Source organism: Rhipicephalus microplus, chromosome 5 (assembly GCF_043290135.1).
Source record: "Rhipicephalus microplus isolate Deutch F79 chromosome 5, USDA_Rmic, whole genome shotgun sequence".
NCBI classification, from domain to species: Eukaryota; Metazoa; Arthropoda; class Arachnida; order Ixodida; family Ixodidae; genus Rhipicephalus; species Rhipicephalus microplus.
Genome location: NC_134704.1, coordinates 13,330,945 through 13,348,809, shown reverse-complemented (window position 1 = coordinate 13,348,809; position 17,865 = coordinate 13,330,945). Strand labels below are relative to the sequence as shown.

At 44.5% G+C, this 17,865-nt stretch overlaps 1 protein-coding gene across 1 annotated transcript in view; it reads left to right on the top strand.

Moving 5' to 3' along the window:
• Positions 1 to 17,865, top strand: part of LOC119174009 (midasin) — a 213,071-nt gene that overhangs the window by 27,010 nt on the left and 168,196 nt on the right. The window contains exons 9-17 of the mRNA XM_075894860.1: positions 816 to 1,086; positions 1,591 to 1,766; positions 4,281 to 4,362; positions 6,914 to 7,029; positions 7,257 to 7,387; positions 10,945 to 11,049; positions 11,985 to 12,240; positions 12,398 to 12,772; positions 16,270 to 16,419. Of these exons, the coding sequence (XP_075750975.1) occupies positions 816 to 1,086; positions 1,591 to 1,766; positions 4,281 to 4,362; positions 6,914 to 7,029; positions 7,257 to 7,387; positions 10,945 to 11,049; positions 11,985 to 12,240; positions 12,398 to 12,772; positions 16,270 to 16,419 (1,662 nt within the window). The remainder of the gene's footprint in view (positions 1 to 815; positions 1,087 to 1,590; positions 1,767 to 4,280; positions 4,363 to 6,913; positions 7,030 to 7,256; positions 7,388 to 10,944; positions 11,050 to 11,984; positions 12,241 to 12,397; positions 12,773 to 16,269; positions 16,420 to 17,865) is intronic.

The following is a 17,865-nucleotide window of genomic DNA, read 5'->3' as shown; positions in this document are numbered from 1 at the left end:
AGAGGGGCAGTGCCTGTTTTGTTTGTACCTGGGCGGTATCGTGCTTTTGTGTCAAACTTCATGGGGTGAAAAAAGGTTCACAACAGCCATACTCTATCACAGTGCAGACTACTTGGCCTTTGTCAGGACCAGAGAAAAAATTTACGGCATATCCACAGAGTGAATGATGATGAGTGGGGCGGAGCGTCCATCTGTTTGCTGCTTTCATACTAGAGCATGCATCGGACAAATGGGTGCTTCGTGCCACTCATCATCATTCACTTCGTAAATATGCTGTGTATTTCTTATTATAACAGCGCCATCTATCCTCTTTAATGGTCAACTATATGAAAACCACTAACGGCATCTAGTGATATTATTTTCAAGGACATATACACACAACGCTACCTAGTGAGCAATTCATAAAGTAGAGGTGGCTACATACATACCACATACAAATGGAGGAGGGGACGACCCACACCCTAAGGAGCTTCGCTCCTGAAATTCTTATCTCCTCAAAATTCATACGAGCTGTGATTGTATCACTGAGGTTCTGCTGTAACCACTTACTGACCTAAACTCTGCTTCATGTGCGATATTGTGAGGCCATCTTAAGGGACAGGATAGGCTCACTAAAACTGGATACACACTGAAGAATGTCAACTTTTTTATATTGTAATCGTATCATCTCACATTTCATTGATACAGCTGAAAATGCATGCTCCCATTTTCGGACTTTAGATACTGTACTATATTCTGCATTCTGTTGCACTGAAAAATATTTTTGTGTTGTACCTTTCTTATGTGGCTCACAGTGCTCAACTGAATTTTTGCAGGCACTTTTTCTTTGCACAATGAGCAAGCCAGATATCAAAGAGACTCCGTCATCAGTGACTGTGGGCCGTGTTGTGTTGCAACGGCAAAAATCTCAAGCAAGAGGCTCGTTGTCAACAGCTACAAAACGAAGCACATTTGCTGGGACACGCCATGCCTTGGTGTTGATGGAGCAGTTGGCAGCTGCAGTAGCCAGTGAGGAGCCAGTGTTGCTCGTTGGCGAGACAGGTGTTGGAAAGACGGCAGCTGTTCAGCACCTAGCCGAGCTCACAGGTGGGCACTGGAAGCAGAGGCTCTTTAAATCAACGGTGTTGTGTAGTTAGTCCTTTAACTTATACATTAGTTATCACATGGAGTGCTCTGAAGCAGGAGACGAAGTGAGTTGATTATTAAGTGATCATGTGCAAAAAAACATTGCAAGAAAAACAATTAGTGAGTGCTACATCCATGCTGCTTCTAGTTCCTTTCACATGCCTTCTCTTTTACACCGTCTTTTTTTCAAACATAGAAACCTAAAACATTTACTGTGTGATATAGATATCTATAAAAGTTTATCTTTAGTAGAGTAGTCCTCTTAAATAATGTATGCTGTTTCTTAAGAATACCATGCTGGTAGGTCACAATGCCTTTGCGTTTTTTTATTGATGATTTCTCAGATTGCATTGAGCACTATTGCTGTGTTTTGTCCTAAATATAACACAGAATTATGTCAACCAGGAAGGGCAGATTTTCAATCCAGCAGGCCCTTATGTGCTTGCTTATGTTTCTGTCATGCAGGTCATCCTTTAGTGGTTCTTAACATGAGCCAGCAAAGCGACAGCAGTGACCTGCTTGGTGGATTCAAGCCTGTTGACATCAAGCTTCTGTTGTCCCCAGTTCGGAAGAAATTTGAGAAGCTCTTTAGCTGCACATTCTCGCAGACTCAAAACGCGAAATTCCTCAGTCACATCACTGTAAGTGCTGTCAGCTAGCGGTTGTGGGTCCCATCCCATGTGGCCTTCACGTTATCATTGTGTGTTAATGCATGAAGCTTGTACGAATATTGCAGTATGCAAAATTTGTTTAAGCTGGAATTTTAGGTTACTGATATTTTTTAGTGTTTGAAACAAACGAATATATGTATTTTTTTCCTCTGTAACTTACCTAGAAAGGTGGTTTCTCTTACACAAAGGGCCACTTTTTTGTGAAATATTCAGGGAAATTTTCACTGGTGTGAAGCCCCAGTGAAAGTGTTGTTATTGCCTGCACCCCTACTAAATACTGTTAAACCTGCTTATAACGAACCTTCACTCAACGAATTCATGGATATAACGAAGTTTTTCTATTCCCCGCCATCACCCCGTAAAAGCACACGTATTTGCGACCTCTATGTAACAAAGTAACTGCGGGAGACAACCTTGATAAAACGAATTTTCCTCACGGACAATCTTGGAATTTTGCCCCGCATTTCAGCATTTTGGTACGAGCATGCATCTTCCGCCGCTGCCCCGCTAAAGTGTGAAGTGAGGGCGCCGAGCACGCGGGCCCCGTCTGCGTAAGGCGGGCAGGCGGGCCTGCACCTTAAGAGCTGGCGTTTCCCCCTTTCTCGCCGCCGCGATCGCGTGCGCGGGTGTGCCCCCCCCTCACTTCGAACAACAACAACAAAAAAAAAAAACTACTTTTGCACGTTGGGAGCCATGCATTTAGTTAGTGTCACATATGTGGCGCCGCGCTGCATACGGAGGGCGTTTTACCCAATAGTTTTCGCGGTAACTGTGTCTGTGTCCGTGTCGTTCGCTCTTTGTTTTCGACGCCGTGCGCCTGCATACTTTCACTGCACGTGCTTGGTGTGTCCCCCGACGACGTTCAGCTTTGCTTTTTTTTTATCAATTATGTGTATGGGCAGTTTCGGCTGGGTTTTTGCCGCCGCCTTCAGTCACGATATATGTATATTATATGTATACATACCTATATATTTATGGAAACTCAAGAAAAAAGGGAAAAAAAATCTGCCCGCCCTCGGCGCTCAGCTTGTCACGATTTGCCGACAGGCGCTTATCTCCCACGCGTACTTTACCCCGTAAGGGGGGTAAATCCAAGCGTGCCAGCGATCGTGACTGCCCTTAAAATCCAAGTTCATTATTGCTACTCGAGCGATCCCCCCCTCCCCACGTTGTTTCATGCTCGTTTCATGCTTGTTTAAAACGGGTGGTTTACTTTCTGTTTGAGCATTTGATGGCAGTTCTAACTCGGGGGAGTTGTTATGCACTTTCCAGGTGATAGGGATGGGCCGACTCATGTGATCTCTGCTTCAGCAGCGCTCGCGCGCTTTTACCCGCTTGTGAAAGTTACAACACGCGGGGGCATGTTGTCAATTTGGACTTGTTGCGGAACATGGCGGTGACAGCAAGAACCTGCCGAGAGTGTCCATATAATTGCTATCGCAATAGTAACACAGTTTTTACTGTGAAATGAGTGTTTTGGTTTAGCTCTGCCTTTAGTCCCCCTTTTGTTTAATTTGCGTGTTTATTTTCCAAATTTTTGTATCGAACCTGCATATAACGAAAACCTCTTTATAACGAAATTTCCCGGGAATTTATCAATTTCGTTATATCCAGGTTTAACTGTAGTCTCAAAAGTCTTACAAACAGTTTTTGGGCAAAGTTTAGAGAATCGTAAAGCATAAGGTGCAGTTTATGTGTAAAATGTAACTTTCACTGCCGATTACAACATACCAGAAAAAAGAGATGCATGCCCATGGCTTGCTAAAGTAGGTGCGTATAGCTATGTTGCAGGTGCTGTATCGAGCTAGATTGTTCTGACATATCTTTGCACTGTAATCTTAAAGACGGTCATCGTTTGAGTACCATCATTCAGCTGGACTGCATTTCATGCTATTGCTTCGCCCAGCTTGATTTTTTGGAAGTTGTACAACCATGGCAGCATTTGCATTGACACAGCACTACCCGGCAACTTTGGTGACAGGCATTCAGCTAAGCAATGCCGGTTAGGTTCAATAAGCTTAACATAATATAGTGGTACATGGCAGGTTATCGCAGGATGTGTACCACTTATTGGTGGTTGAGCCCGAGATCGTGCACACAGGCTTGACTGTGGACCACAGGTGGCCTACCAAGTTTGTGCACTTAGAGAAAGGAACAGGTTTAGTTGAACCATGCTAAAATAAGAGTTTTTAAAAAAATCTGAAGATATTGCTGTAAAGCTGCCTTCTTTTTATACATTGCGGCTATGTCATGAAATGAAATTGCCTGCCAAAATCCGCCTATAACCCTATTCTGGCTTCAGCACCGAATTTTCTGTATATATCTTGTGCACGTTATAGTTCTTGAGAAAATGTGTTACGTTAGATGTATGTTAATGCATGTCTGGATAATTTATTGCTTTATATAATCTATCCATTCCAGCACTATAATTTGAGCATAATATATATACGGGACTTAGATTTTTGTTACATTTTGATTCAACAGACTTGCTTTGCTGGGCGTCGATGGCGTGACTTAATCGATCTGATGTCTCACAGCCGGAAGTCTGCTTTGTCAAGGCTTTCAGGTAAGATCATTTTGTTCAAATATAAACTGCAGTGAATGGATCCTGTTAGCTTAGTCATTGTTGTAGCTAGAATTTGGGTTCTTTAGTAGTTTTGGAGCCATCCAAATGTTTACAATGACAAATGTCTCTAAAATGTTTGTGCATCCTAGTTAGATGACCTCTTTAAAACAACTTATGACTTTGAAATTAATAATATTGAATTAAACATACTGCTTCGACTAATGCAAACACCTTCTTGCTCTTTACTGTTGCATACTGATTGTGCATACCTGTTTGCACACCATTTTGTCATTTCTTTGTTTTGCGAAATGCTTAGCCAAGAAGTCTCCAATTTCGCTATTGTTTTATTTTTGCACTTGAATATTATGTTTACTTGCATAATAGGTGCACTTTTTTTCCAGAAAATCTGGCTCCAAGTTTAGGCTGCACCTATTACACGGGGCAAAATTTCTGAAATTTTTTTTCCAACTACAGCGTAGACCACTGGGATAACGTAAGTCGCCGAAGTGATGAACATCTGCACTACAGCCGAAACAACTTTCTTCATAGGCTACAAAACCTGTTAAGCATGCAGTGTCATGTGTTTGGTCGGGAAACCATCGTGGCCAAACGTCGTGGTGTCGTGGCCGGGAAACCAGTGTCGTGGCCGGGAAACCATCGACGCCAAACGTCCACCGAGCTTGTGCAAGTCTGCGTTGTGGCATCAAAGGCTTAAGCTTGCGTCGGAAAGCCAAAAAGCTTTTACATTTGTGAACGAGGTAGCAAACGCTATAACACCAATGCTTTTTCCCGACAGGACACTCAAAACGCTTTTGATAAGGACGCGATCGCAGTGCATGTTCTCTGCGGAGCACGCGCGACCGGCAAGTGGCCGGAGCCGCTGCTGTAAAAGTTACTCCGGCACACATACAACGCCCCTTTTTTACACAGCTGGCCCAGTGTTGGGGTGATCTTTTTTTTTTATCCTCGCTCCAGTTAATATAATTGCAACTGCACAAACACGGCACAGAACTACTGATTGTGGCCAAGTTCGGGGTGTGTTTATTATGCACGGAAATAAAAATAATCTGATTTCTTGCGACCAAACTTGGAATGGGCCTATTATGTGAGTAAATACAATACTAGGTGTTATAGTAGCCAAATTTTTTTATATATATAGATAATCTACCTCAAGACTGACTTCGTTAACAGAAGTGGACTCAATCTTGTGAGAGAAGTTGTATCACCAGTGCTTGTCGGATACCCTGCTGACGTTCTACAGTCGAACCTCGATATATCGAACGGCGCGGCGATCGCGAAATAGTTCGATATATCCCGAATTCGATATAAAAAAATCAAGAAAAAAATGCGTCAACAGCTTGCTGAAAACAACCAACAAACCGTTCAAGCGTGGTGCAGTAAATACTCACTTGAAGATTCAAACATAGTATTTATTGTGTTGGTTTAAAATATTGAAAAAGAGTAGCCTGCTTTTTGTTGGCCATGGCGTGTTTGACGACTGCGTCCTCAATATAGTCCAGGCGATCCATAAGTTATAGGCCGGTGCCTTCAATCGTGCCGCAGTGGCGGCGCACAAGGGCCAAGGCAGCTACGACCTCAGCTGATGTCGGGAGAGGGGCACCATCAGCACTTGCGGGATCCATCACGGCAGAGTCTTCATTTGGCTGCTCAGCAGTAGCTTCGGCGACAATCTCCACATCTGTGAGCTCCGCCTTTCGGAGTTAGGCCTGCCGCGCACCACAGCGCGCGACAGGCCTAACTCCGAACGCACGAACACTGCGAGCACAACGACCGATGCCTGCTGATGCTACGGGGGAGGAGCTTGCAACAAGTGCGCAGTGTGCCGTTGACACCATAGAGACTGCAACGACTGCAAGCTGCAAGGCTGCGGTGTGAGTCCGGGTGTAAAGCGCGCACATGGCGTGCCCATGACGGCTCGCCTGACTGCTTTTTCTTTCCCAGAGGCAGCGCGGGCCGCGCCCGAGACAGTCGTCTGCGTCCTTTCCCTCCTATACTTTCCTCCTCAATCTTTACTTCCCCCTTCCCCGGCGCGAAGCCGTGTCGGTGCCTTCGTATTGAAAGAAAATAACAGCTCCGCGCTTTTCTCTTCACTTTTCTCATTCAAGAACCTCTACCGCAAGGCTGCGGCGCGCGTACGACGCTACGTTATAGTGGCGCTCTCGGCGCCATCGATGTGTGCAGCATTCGTAAACGCCCGCCGCTCTACCACTACTTTCGAGAGTTGCGGGAAAGCTCGCCGCCTGTCAATGGAGCGCGGGCAGTGTGGGGTGGCTGAGTTCGATATATCCATTATATGTCAAACTGTGTTCGAAATAAAAAATCAATAATGCATACGATTTCCCGCGTGATATAGGAACCGTTCGATATAGGCAATAATTCGATATATCCGTGTTCGATATATTGAGGTTTGACTGTATATAATTCCAGTTAAAGTTCCTGCATGAGAAAGCAGTTTTTAGTTAACATTGATTCTAAAAGATACTGCAGCAGCTGCAAGGGTGATTTACTTCTATCATTGCATGTCCTGCAGAGCCGGGCCGTGACAAGGGTCAGTTAGAGTGCTGGCGGGCATTTGGGGAGCAATTGCGGAAAGCCGAGGCTCAAGCACGTCAGGCCGAGAACAAGTTGACATTTGCTTTTATTGAGGTGAGTAACAACTAGAGTGTGGAAGCAGTTAACGCAGGCGGTTTGCTGCTGTTCTGCATGTAGCCTTTGTACTGCTTTTTTTTCTTACCAAGTACAGCTTATTAGTTTACTTCAAGATTAATGTATCCCGTATAAGTATAGACTCCCTGTGGAGAGTATCATATTCCAGACTAATATGATCAATGGAACTTGAGCTTAGAGGCAGTCTGTTGGTTTCTTATGTGCAGGGTGCCCTTGTACGAGCTCTGAAGAAAGGTTCATGGGTTCTCTTGGATGAAATCAACCTGGCCGAAGGAGAAGCCCTAGAGAGCTTGGCTCCCGTGTTAGATGGTGGCTCACCGGTGCTATTCGAGCGAGGGTACAGTTCCAGTTCTGCTTTGTCTGACGCTTTCTGTTATAATCTTTGGTTTCATTAATAAAAAAATAATAGCCGCTTGTACAACATCGTAACTTTATACTGCTGGAACTGACACTATGGGCTTCAAGTTCTCATGAGAGAACAAAAATGAATCTTATCAATTCTAGGCTTGTGCAAATATTCGAATGCTTTGAATATTCGGACAAATAATGCAGTATTTGAATTGGCTTGGAATAGAATCTAATTTATTGAAAATTTTGAATTATTCGAAACGAACAAATAGGTGCATATTAATCCATATATGGCATTTTGTAAAGGCAATTTCACTGCAGTAGAGTGGTGCTAAGCCATGAAAGCATCTTTTCAAATGTATATTAATTTGTATGTGACATCTTGTAAAGGTAGTGTCACTGCAGTGACACAGTGTTAAGCCGTGAAAGCACTTATTCAAACGTATTTTAGTTCGCATTTAGCCTTTTTGTAAAAGTGGTTTCTCTGCAGTGAACTGTTGCTAAGCAGTCAAAACACATATTCATGGCAAATTTGCATTGTTGCGAAGTTTCACTTTAAAGTGAAATGAGGATATTTCTCTTACATAGATTCATTTTTAAAGTTTAAAAGCTTGTTATACCAACTTATATACTCCAAGTATAGCAAATTTTAAATAGTAACATATTTTACTGGCTATCACATACTGAAAGTCAAGTCCTGCTAGTAATGATTAAATTTTTTCCCGCTTTCTTTGATGTGAGGAAATGTCATTTGCTCAGGCCTTGTTTTAAAAAAAAATATTATGCTAGTTAATGAGTCCATAACAAATGTGCACATTTTTTGTTATAATATGTCATATATATACTATTCGAATTCGATTTGAAATTATTCACCCAAATTTATTATTTCCTTCGAATTTGCTAAAGCTGTCGCGAAGTGCTCACTCTCTCTCAAATGCCAATCTGCAATGCGCCGGTGCCACACTTCTCCTTTCCCATCCCTGCCACTTTTCTCCTTTCAACAGTGCGCATGAAGAGAGCAAAAAAAAAAAAAAAAAGCTGCCATGGAGTGTTGGTTCTCTCTCAAATAGCGATCTGCTTCTCTACACGTGGAGACGTTTTTCCTCGTCACATGCTGGCCACGCTACGGCTGCAGAGTGTAGCAGCGGAGATGCAGTCATCGTCTCTTTAGGGAGTGTTGGCGCTAAAAATTGCTGCGCGGAACTTCTCTTGCCAGGAGAATGCTGAAGCCGAAGTAGAAATGCTTTGCAAGCTGCTTGCGAAATTGATTGACTCGCTGCAAGGCAAACGTATGCAGACGCTGTGGTGTACACGTATTTCGAAAGAGTTCGGCCACCAGCGTGGGTCCGGTCTTAGCGAGCCGCAGGGTACGCGTTAACCGTCGCCGTGGCGAGAACACGATATTGCTCAAAGTCGCAACACTTCATTGTGGCAACACCAAACGCAGTACAGCCCGTTGCAAAGGCGCGGCGGGAAAGCAAATAGGCTTATCCACGCCACGAGCATAAAGTACTACACAGGGTGCCACGAGCACGTCTCCGCGGTAAAGGTGATCCACGGAGACACCGGGACCAAGGCCCGGTTGCTCAAGCGAGGGCAAAGGTGCTCGCGTTGGCTTCGGAGGGAGATGGGGCGGCGTAGCTAGGCCACGCACTAGGACACCGTACTGCCCTTCGGCCGTGCGTACGCAGTGGGGCAACAAAAGGTGAGCGTTCGCCTCGGGCGCGAGGCGCCATCAGCGAAGTACGACGAGCCCCGAGTGTTGGGAGTCGACGGACGGAATAGATTGCATGGCTCACCGTTTGCAGTCCCGGAAAGTATCTGCCTGCCCGCTCCCGACACAGCGCGCGAAAACCTCTCGGGAGACTCCGCACGCGGCGCCACAGTCAACATCCGCTACCGGGTGAGGGGGTTAAACGGCACTCCGCTCTGCCAGCGCGGCAGACAGCAAAGGAGGGCAGACGTGTCGGGACATGAGAACGGCAGAAAAGGTGGCAAAGCCCGCGCAAAGGCAGCGGGCTAGCCTCAATTCCCACAACGCACATCATCGATTACTTTAATTAATGATGGATGTCCTGTGATTTGTGAATAAATGTAAGTCTCCTGAGACTTCCCCCTTGTGTGCCACTGCATGGTGAGCCCTCCGTTGATTTAGCTTTCATTAAAGCTAACTTCTTTTAATTTGAACAAATTTTTGGGCACCTTCGTGTTCGAATTATCGAGGTTCACCTGTATCAGATGGGATATGTCAACAGACGTTGATAATAAGGATGAGAAAGCTGTCAATTTTCGAACATGATTGAAAATGGGTACACGATTTTATGGGGCTGCTACCATTTCCGTAGAGCCAATGTGATATGATGTCTGGAGTTTGGGACACTGAAAGTCTTCCAAGCCTGAACAATTGAGTACTCAAATTGTGTGTCTGAAAGTGTATGAATAGTAGCCACCTACCCCTGCTCCATCGCCACAGCGTATCTTGAAAGTTAGCCTTGCCGCAATGTCATAATGCTATGCGTTGTGAGATGTCAGGGTTATGGGTGGGTGTTCAGTAGATTAATTTTTTTGTTTTCTTCCTTTCGAAGATTTCAAGTTTCACAACCTTTTGGCAAAAATACCCAACAGTCAGAACTCGTTGTAACCGATAATGCGATGTGCGGGCATTTCTGTAAGTGGGTTATCTCACCATAGAAAACATACAAATGTTGATAACGGTGCACCAGCTTCTTGTTGTTGTATCCAATATATTGTTAAAACTGGCATCATTGTTAGTGGGTTCGAGTGTGTGTTCATTCAACCTTAATGTGAGACTTCGTGGCTTTCTAGATTTCTCCTGGATAGGTGTTTTCACGGCACAGCACATCTTTACTCTAGTGAAATTATCTTTATAAGGTGTTACAGGCAGACTAATATATTATATATACTCGCATACTTTGGGCACCCCTAGCGTTTAGCCAACTTTACAAAAAAAAATTACTCGCATATTTTGCACTCCCCAACTCGCCCGAGTCAGCTTTTTGGTGCATACTTGTAGTGACTTTAGACCTTTTGATGCGCTGGGTGAGTGCACCGTTTGCCAAGCAGGCGAGCGCAATCATACATAAAACGGGCTGTGAGTGCAAAGTTCCTTCTTTTGAGAACTTCCCCTAAACTGTGGTCCCTGAAATACGGTACATAAACACCCAAACCTCTTGATGAGTATTGAAAGGGAAGCATTTGCTTCCCTTTATTTTCTCATCTCTTCTAACATGCATAGAGCAAACTTGGAGCCCTTTTTTAATGCTCTCCCACTGTCTGTGCGAGCTTACCACCTTTTATCGTACAAATTTGATAGCATTTTTTCATGTGATTCACTGTGTAAGCAGTTCTAGGTTGCCTGTCTAGTAAACAAGAAAATTAGTGCCCCAAATGATAACTTTCACAGTTCAAATGTCTAAATGGTGATACTGTTGCATATGCATCATACCTTCCTGAATAGATGGTATTCCTAACTGGTTTATTAAGTTAGTTTTTGTACTCACAGTTACATTTTCATGCTCTTTTCAGGGATCAAGAGCCTTTGGAAAGACACCCCGAATTCAGACTGTTTGCATGCATGAACCCTGCCACAGACGTGGGTAAAAAGGACTTGCCTGCAGGCATTCGAAGCCGGTAAGTGAAAGATCCTGGATATTGCTTCTTAAACCTTGGACACATGCATGGGCATCAGATTTGTGCAGATAATGAAATTATGTGGTTAGTGTTATGGGCAATAACAGCACACAAACTCACGGGACAAAGAGACGAGACACAAACAAACGCCGACTTTCAACTGAAGAACTTATTGAAATATACAAATTATCTCAACACATAAGTCAGCGCTTGTTTGTGTCTCTTCTCTTCGTCCCGTGAGTTTGTGCTCTGTTACTGCCCATAATGTATCACCAACTAGCGCTACTATCAGTCCTGCTAGTGGCTATTGAGAATGAGTACTTCTTTTAAACCTCGATGTAATGAAGTTGGTAAAAAAAATAGCACCTTGCTATATGAAACTTTGTTATACTGAAATCGATCCTACTACATGTGGCATGGTTGCTGAGAGCTGTTGTTTTTACGCGCAAGAGGCTGCAGAAAAGGTTGGAAGTACTAATTGTGAAGTCTGCGAAGAGAAACATCAATTTAAAAGAAATAATTCTTTGAAATCTAGTTGCCATATTTATGGTCAAATGACATTCTGATGTTATCTCGCGACTATGATGCACTGGGGTTATAGGCATAAAGTGTATCTTTTTACACCCATCCCGCCCTGTCGCTTGCTGCCTCAGGTGCTCATCAGTGCGCCTCAACACTGAACTATGCATGCTGAACAAGACCACTGTCATCAGCAATGCAGCATCACACGCATGGGGCACCATGAGAAGCGCTGCATCTCATGGTAGTGAGGTGACTAAAACAAATAAACTGGCTTCAGAACTGGTGCAGCTAACGTGGTGTTAAAACTTAAGGCTAGAAACAGGTTGAGATGGTAAACAGAAGTGCCACATGTGCAAAATGTGAGAATTGAAAAATCCAAATGAGAATGATAAGGCAGTGTTCTTGCTTGTCAGTTTCACGGAGGTGTACCTGGAGGAGCCTTTGGAGGAGAGTGATCTGGAGCTGGTGGCAGCTGCCTATCTGGGTGGCAGTGGGTCACCACCACTGCGAACTTGCGTGTCCCTCTACTTGAGCCTGAGGAAAGCTGCTCAGGAGGGCCTCACCGATGGCACGGGCAGCCGACCCCACTACAGCCTTCGCACCCTGTGCCGCGCCCTGCACCATGCTGCCTCTGACCCCTGCAACAGTTGGCCACACTCACTGTACCAGGTCTGTGCATGCTGCAGAATATGTGGTCACATGCTTCCATGACAATTCTCATTCTCGCAAAACGCTAGTTACGCATAGCTAGAGGCATTGAACTATGTAGCACATGCAATATAAGCTATGCAATGTAAATTTCACTGTATCCTGTTTTACTGCGCAGGGATTCTGCCTGAGCTTTCTTACGTCCCTAGACCGCAGCTCTCATGCTGCAGTGGAGTGCATGATTCGCAAGACTTTACTTGGCTCCAAGGTGCCTCGGAACCCGCTAGCCCCTTGTGGCATAAAGGCCGTGGAGCTTGAGGGCTACTGGGTGCCCACTGGTCCACTGGAGCTTCAAGATTCTCCGGGCTATGTGCTGACGTCCACCGTACGAAACAATCTGCGTGACTTGGCCAGGGCAGCAGCCTGTGGTCGTCACCCTGTGCTCTTGCAGGGGGAGACTTCTGCTGGAAAGACCAGTCTTGTGCGCTGGCTTGCAGCTCGCACAGGGCACGTCTGCGTCCGTGTCAACAACCACGAGCATACGGATCTTGAGGTGAGCTGGAGTAAAGTAGGATTGACAGCTCAATTACCTGGTACAGTACTGAAAGATTCCAATAAAACTTGACAAGCATGTGTTATATCTCGAGGTAACCATATCATGTGAAGAGGAATCTGGTTTCTAAGGGTAATGTTGGCTCTGGTCTACGCATCTGAGAAGGCGTTGTTAAGTCGATATGCCCCGAACTGAAGAGACTGGAAACAAAAATACGGATAAATCAGGGCATAATGAAATTAGAAAATTTCCCCCAAATTTATCATGAACAGGTTTTCGTTATTTGCTGTTTTAGCACAAAAATTTTAAAAGGAATGCACGAATTAAGAAAAGGAAAACTAAAGTCAGAGTTCACTCGAAACACTTATTTAGCGGTAATAAGCTGCTTTATTATTGCGATAGCAATTATATGGACACCGTTGACAGGGTTTTGCCGTCTCCGCCATGTTCTGTATAAAGTCCAAATTGATGACAAGCCCACCCGCGCATCGTAAGTTTTACCTTTGAGTAAAAGCACGTGAGTAGGAGCCAAGACTGCTGCCGAAGCAGAGGTCTAACGAGCCGGCCCCTCTCTATCGCCTAGAGGGGCATGCGATAACATCGCCCCGTGTACCAGACCTGTCTAAGGTGCAAGCAGAAAGGAAACACCCCATTTGTCTTGAACGAGCATAAAAAGACGCAGAGTGTTTGGGGGCGGTGGTAGCTTGAGCAGCAACAGTGCACTTTTATTTTAAGGGTGCGATTGTGATCGCATGTGCCCGCTCAGTCTCGGCAAGCATCAGTGCATGGCTTGTATACCTTTGCACATTCTGTGCTCTTAGCCAGAAGAGACTTTGCGAAAAGAGCACTTCTCCGTGGTGTGGCCATACTTTATTACGTCAGTGTTTTATAGAGCTTGTGGTCTCTAGAAATGAGGCACGCTGAGCGAACGAACCCAGCAGATGCGGTCGAAGCAAACCAGTAAACACAATAATTTAACTGCTTTTACAACAACGATATCGTCAGCTGTATCAATACATAACTCAACACACTAAAACAACCTTACACAGTATTCTAATACGGTCGAGCACACGTATAACGGCCCTTTTTAACACGAACTTTCGCTTAAAATGAACAATATCCCCGTGATCGTGAAAATATACATTGGTTCAATGGCACGAAATCGCACTTACAACGAACGTCTCTGAGCACCACTGATCGATTACAGCGAACAAAGTCAGTGATCTGCCGAATTCTCAGGAAACCAATTTCGACCATCGATCAGGCATCGGCGAGGTGCCCATACATTCTTATTGTTAAACGCCGACCCTGCCTCTGCAACCCTCTAGTTGCCGCTCTCCCCAAACCATGGAGGAAGGAAAGTTGTTTCCTTCCTCCATGCCCCGACTGCTTTTTTATAATCACCGCGGACCTTTCAAGCAAGCTACCCAACCTGCCTCTTTCCCGTGTGTTTAGGTTTTCAAGGTCGCCCTTCCGCCGCATCCTCCCCTCTCTTTATCGCTACTCCTTGCCCTTCTCTCGCAAGTCTCTTCCATCTTGACCACAACCCCTTCGCCCGTCTCCACCGCTCCGCGACGCCCGCTACGCTGGCTCGAATTAGTTTCGTTGTCTGATTGCAAACGGGCCTAGAGCTGTTCTACACGTTCTGGCAGTGTGTCGCGTGTGTGCGTTTTGCTTGCTCTTGGTGTGCGTGTGTGGTCATGATGGCCGACGGGAGGACTGGCACGCTTTTTTCTGCCGCTCATCAAAACGTCGAAAGCGTAATCCGCGTGTTAGGTGCCGCGTTGTGGAGCGCTTGCTCATAGCTGTTGACCACCTGGCAGCCAACTTGCCGCTTCGGGAATCTCCATATTCAGCTGTGGAGATGGTGAATATTTCGTGGGCGGCGGTGATGACGACATGCGCGCGAAACTGTTTTCGCGAGGCCGACTTCGTCGACATCGAGCCCGATGCCGAGTCTGAAGCTTCCGAACTGCGGCGGCGATTTGTGGCAGCGCGTTGTCGACTCCGACCTGGGAGAGCTGGTGGGACATCTGTTGCGATGGTTTAATTACGGCCGATGATGATGCTGACACTGCGGAACCGTGCACGGATTGGGGCATTGTGAGTGAAGTAAGTGACGAGAGCGATTTGGAGGAATCGGATTGCAAGAACGAAGAAACTTTGGAGCCGGTGCCTCATGGAGCTTATGCCACGGGCCTCGGCGAACGAGCACCCTGCCGTTTTAAAGGAACTCGAGACTGCCCTTATCACTCCTGCTCTTCGAAAAACGCGCATCACGGACTTTTTGGGGCAAAAAAAGTTTGTGTTTTCACTCGCAACATTTTTTAAAGCTGTGTTTCATTTACTATGAACTTCGGGATTCAGCGAATAGATGCCATGTCGCGCTCAGGTTCGTTATAAGCAGGCTCGACTGTATATCTTTATTCGTTTGTGCCAAGTACCTCGAAATTTTCAATAATTTAAATTTGACTTAAAGCAAATTTCAGTACTGTATTATTCGTTTGAATATTTGAAGTGTTCGAATATTCGCACAAGCCTTGTGAAATGCAATTTGTTTTGAAAAGAATTCTGTAATCTTCATTTGGACTGGTGCCCTTAAATTGCAATAATAAGCAAGGCTGTCCAGAGAGTCCACATTTCTGTGCATTGCCTCTTGCATAACTTGTTGCTGCGACATGAAGTCTTGTAACTTTGTAATATATGCTACAGCCTCGGCTAGAGATACAGGCCGGTCTCAGCCATTAAAACTTTTTGGTTGCACTCTTCCTTCGGATTTGTACAAACAGAGGAAACACTTTCCAAATCTGACAGCTCTGCTTTAGGGCTGAAGCACAAGTTGCTTGTTTTTGTCTTCTGCACGGCTGCTTTGCTTCGGTGACACTGTATGTACAGTACCATCCACTGTTAAAGGGAACACACGAATGCACACCAATAATATTGCTGCCCCTCTAACAGCAAGTGGTTATGAAAACAATCTGCATGTACATCACTGGTCTGTCGAGAGGAGTCAGAACTTTCAACCACCAGTAGTCTTATGCATATCTAAGCTATTATGCTTCCATAAAATAGAGAAATCTAAACATGCAATGTGCTCAGGTGTTCCCTTTAACATTGAACGTGTCAGTACATGGGATATTGTGTATCGCCGACGTATGGCAATTCGGGGGCGGCATGCATTGACCATGCCAGTACTGCAGATTGAAAAAATTTATTGAATTGGTCTAAAAAATGAGCCCTAATACACAGATCAAGTTCATTCTACTGAAATATTACGGTACCAGGGATTTTGTAAAAGTTCGCTACTTAGAAATATTTGTTAAACCAACATTCGTAGAAGTGAGAGTTCTAAATTTTTGTCAAAGCGAGTTTTGAATCTTGCAATATTTGTACGAATATTTGCCCATCCTTTGTTTTCAGGTACAGTGCATTTGATGTGGTACGGTGCTCATGAAAATGTGTCAATTTTAAGAGTGCATATCTTATTTTTTCTGCAGGAGTATCTTGGCAGCTATGGGGCTGAAGCTGGCACAGGCCGGTTGACTTACAGAGAAGGTATACTTGTGGAAGCCATGCGCCAAGGTCACTGGATCATCTTGGATGAGCTGAATTTGGCATGCTCAGAAATTCTGGAGGCTCTGAACCGGGTCAGTGCATGGTGGAAGAATTTTTGTCTTAGCTATTAGATGACATAAACTTTACGTAATTGTGTGCCATGTATGCAGGCTAATGCTAAACCACCTGGAAAGCTTGCAGTATAACTTGAGCTCATAAAAAAATTGCAAATGTAATGTTAACCTTATAGACAAGCTGTGTGTGTGTGTCATGTGATATAGATTATGCTCTGTGTGTCTTGCTAGAAAAAAAAAAGGCAATGGAATATATGGCTTTACTGTTCAGAAACATCATTTCTTTATGTATGTGCAATTTCACTTGAAGAGCTCCTAAGTGAATCAGTAGTCTGAAAAAAATGAATAGGAGGAAGTATGTTATTGCCTTTTACTCTGCTTATTACTAGGACGGCTGCCTATTAAGGCGAAATAAAAAGCTTGTCGTAGAAACTGCAGTCTCAGTGGCATTGGTTCGAGAGTTAAAAATTATCATTTCCCATGAGAGAGAAATCCTGATGGATCCCAGGTGTTTTGTATAGCAGTTTTTTTGCTATTCTTCCTCATAGCCATGCCAGTGCTTGAATAGCTTTGGCAGAAGAGCCTTTACAGTTATAATTACAACTTAGAAACTTAGAGGATACGTAGACTTCGCATAGTTAAAACAGTGCAAAGACAAGCAAACAAACAAACAAAAAACGGCAACATGCCTTCCACATAACCAGTCGGTTGTCCTCTGTGATCTGGCCTGTTCGCGGGAAACTATAGCACGAGAACTCATACCCATTAGTCACATCTTGACAGCATATTAAAATGAAAAATTCCTGAACATGGAGTGTCGCTGCAAAAGCCAGCATTTCAAATAGCAGACTTATCTTCAAGGCTGCCTTGAAGAAGAGCATCCCTCCCCTTTATTCTCGGATTGACCTTGCCACCTTCATAGCAGTTTATTTCATACCAGTTTTATTTTTAAAGGACTTATTCAAAATACTATTAGAAAAACGGGGAGTAAGTGCTCAACCCAGAGTCCGTGCAAGTCAAGGGAGAATGCTATTTGGGGCTCATGCCTCTAAAAACAATGGAACATCATCCGTTGTGAGTTGTGGTGACTACTGAATGCAGGCAATTTCAAACAGTATATTTTCATTTGCAACGAGTTTTCTCCATCTTCCTTCATTGTTAGACTACTAGTTTTCTGGTGAGGTCTTTCTAATTTTTTTTCTTTTTGGAATGGCCTTATCATACCTGTCATTCGCAGAAATTGTATGTGCATGCTTGCTTTGTCACTAATGCTTCACTTCAACGCAAATATTTTGCAGTGCAGTGAAGCCAAAGAATGGCACTCTTTCGTGCTAAGACTTTGATTTGATTGCTGATCTCTGGATGTTGGCCTTGTCTCCTGGCTTACATTGCAGCAGCATTTCTAGTCGGCACACTAAGAAAAATATTCGCCAAAAAGTTAGACATGTTCTAATCCAAGTGGTC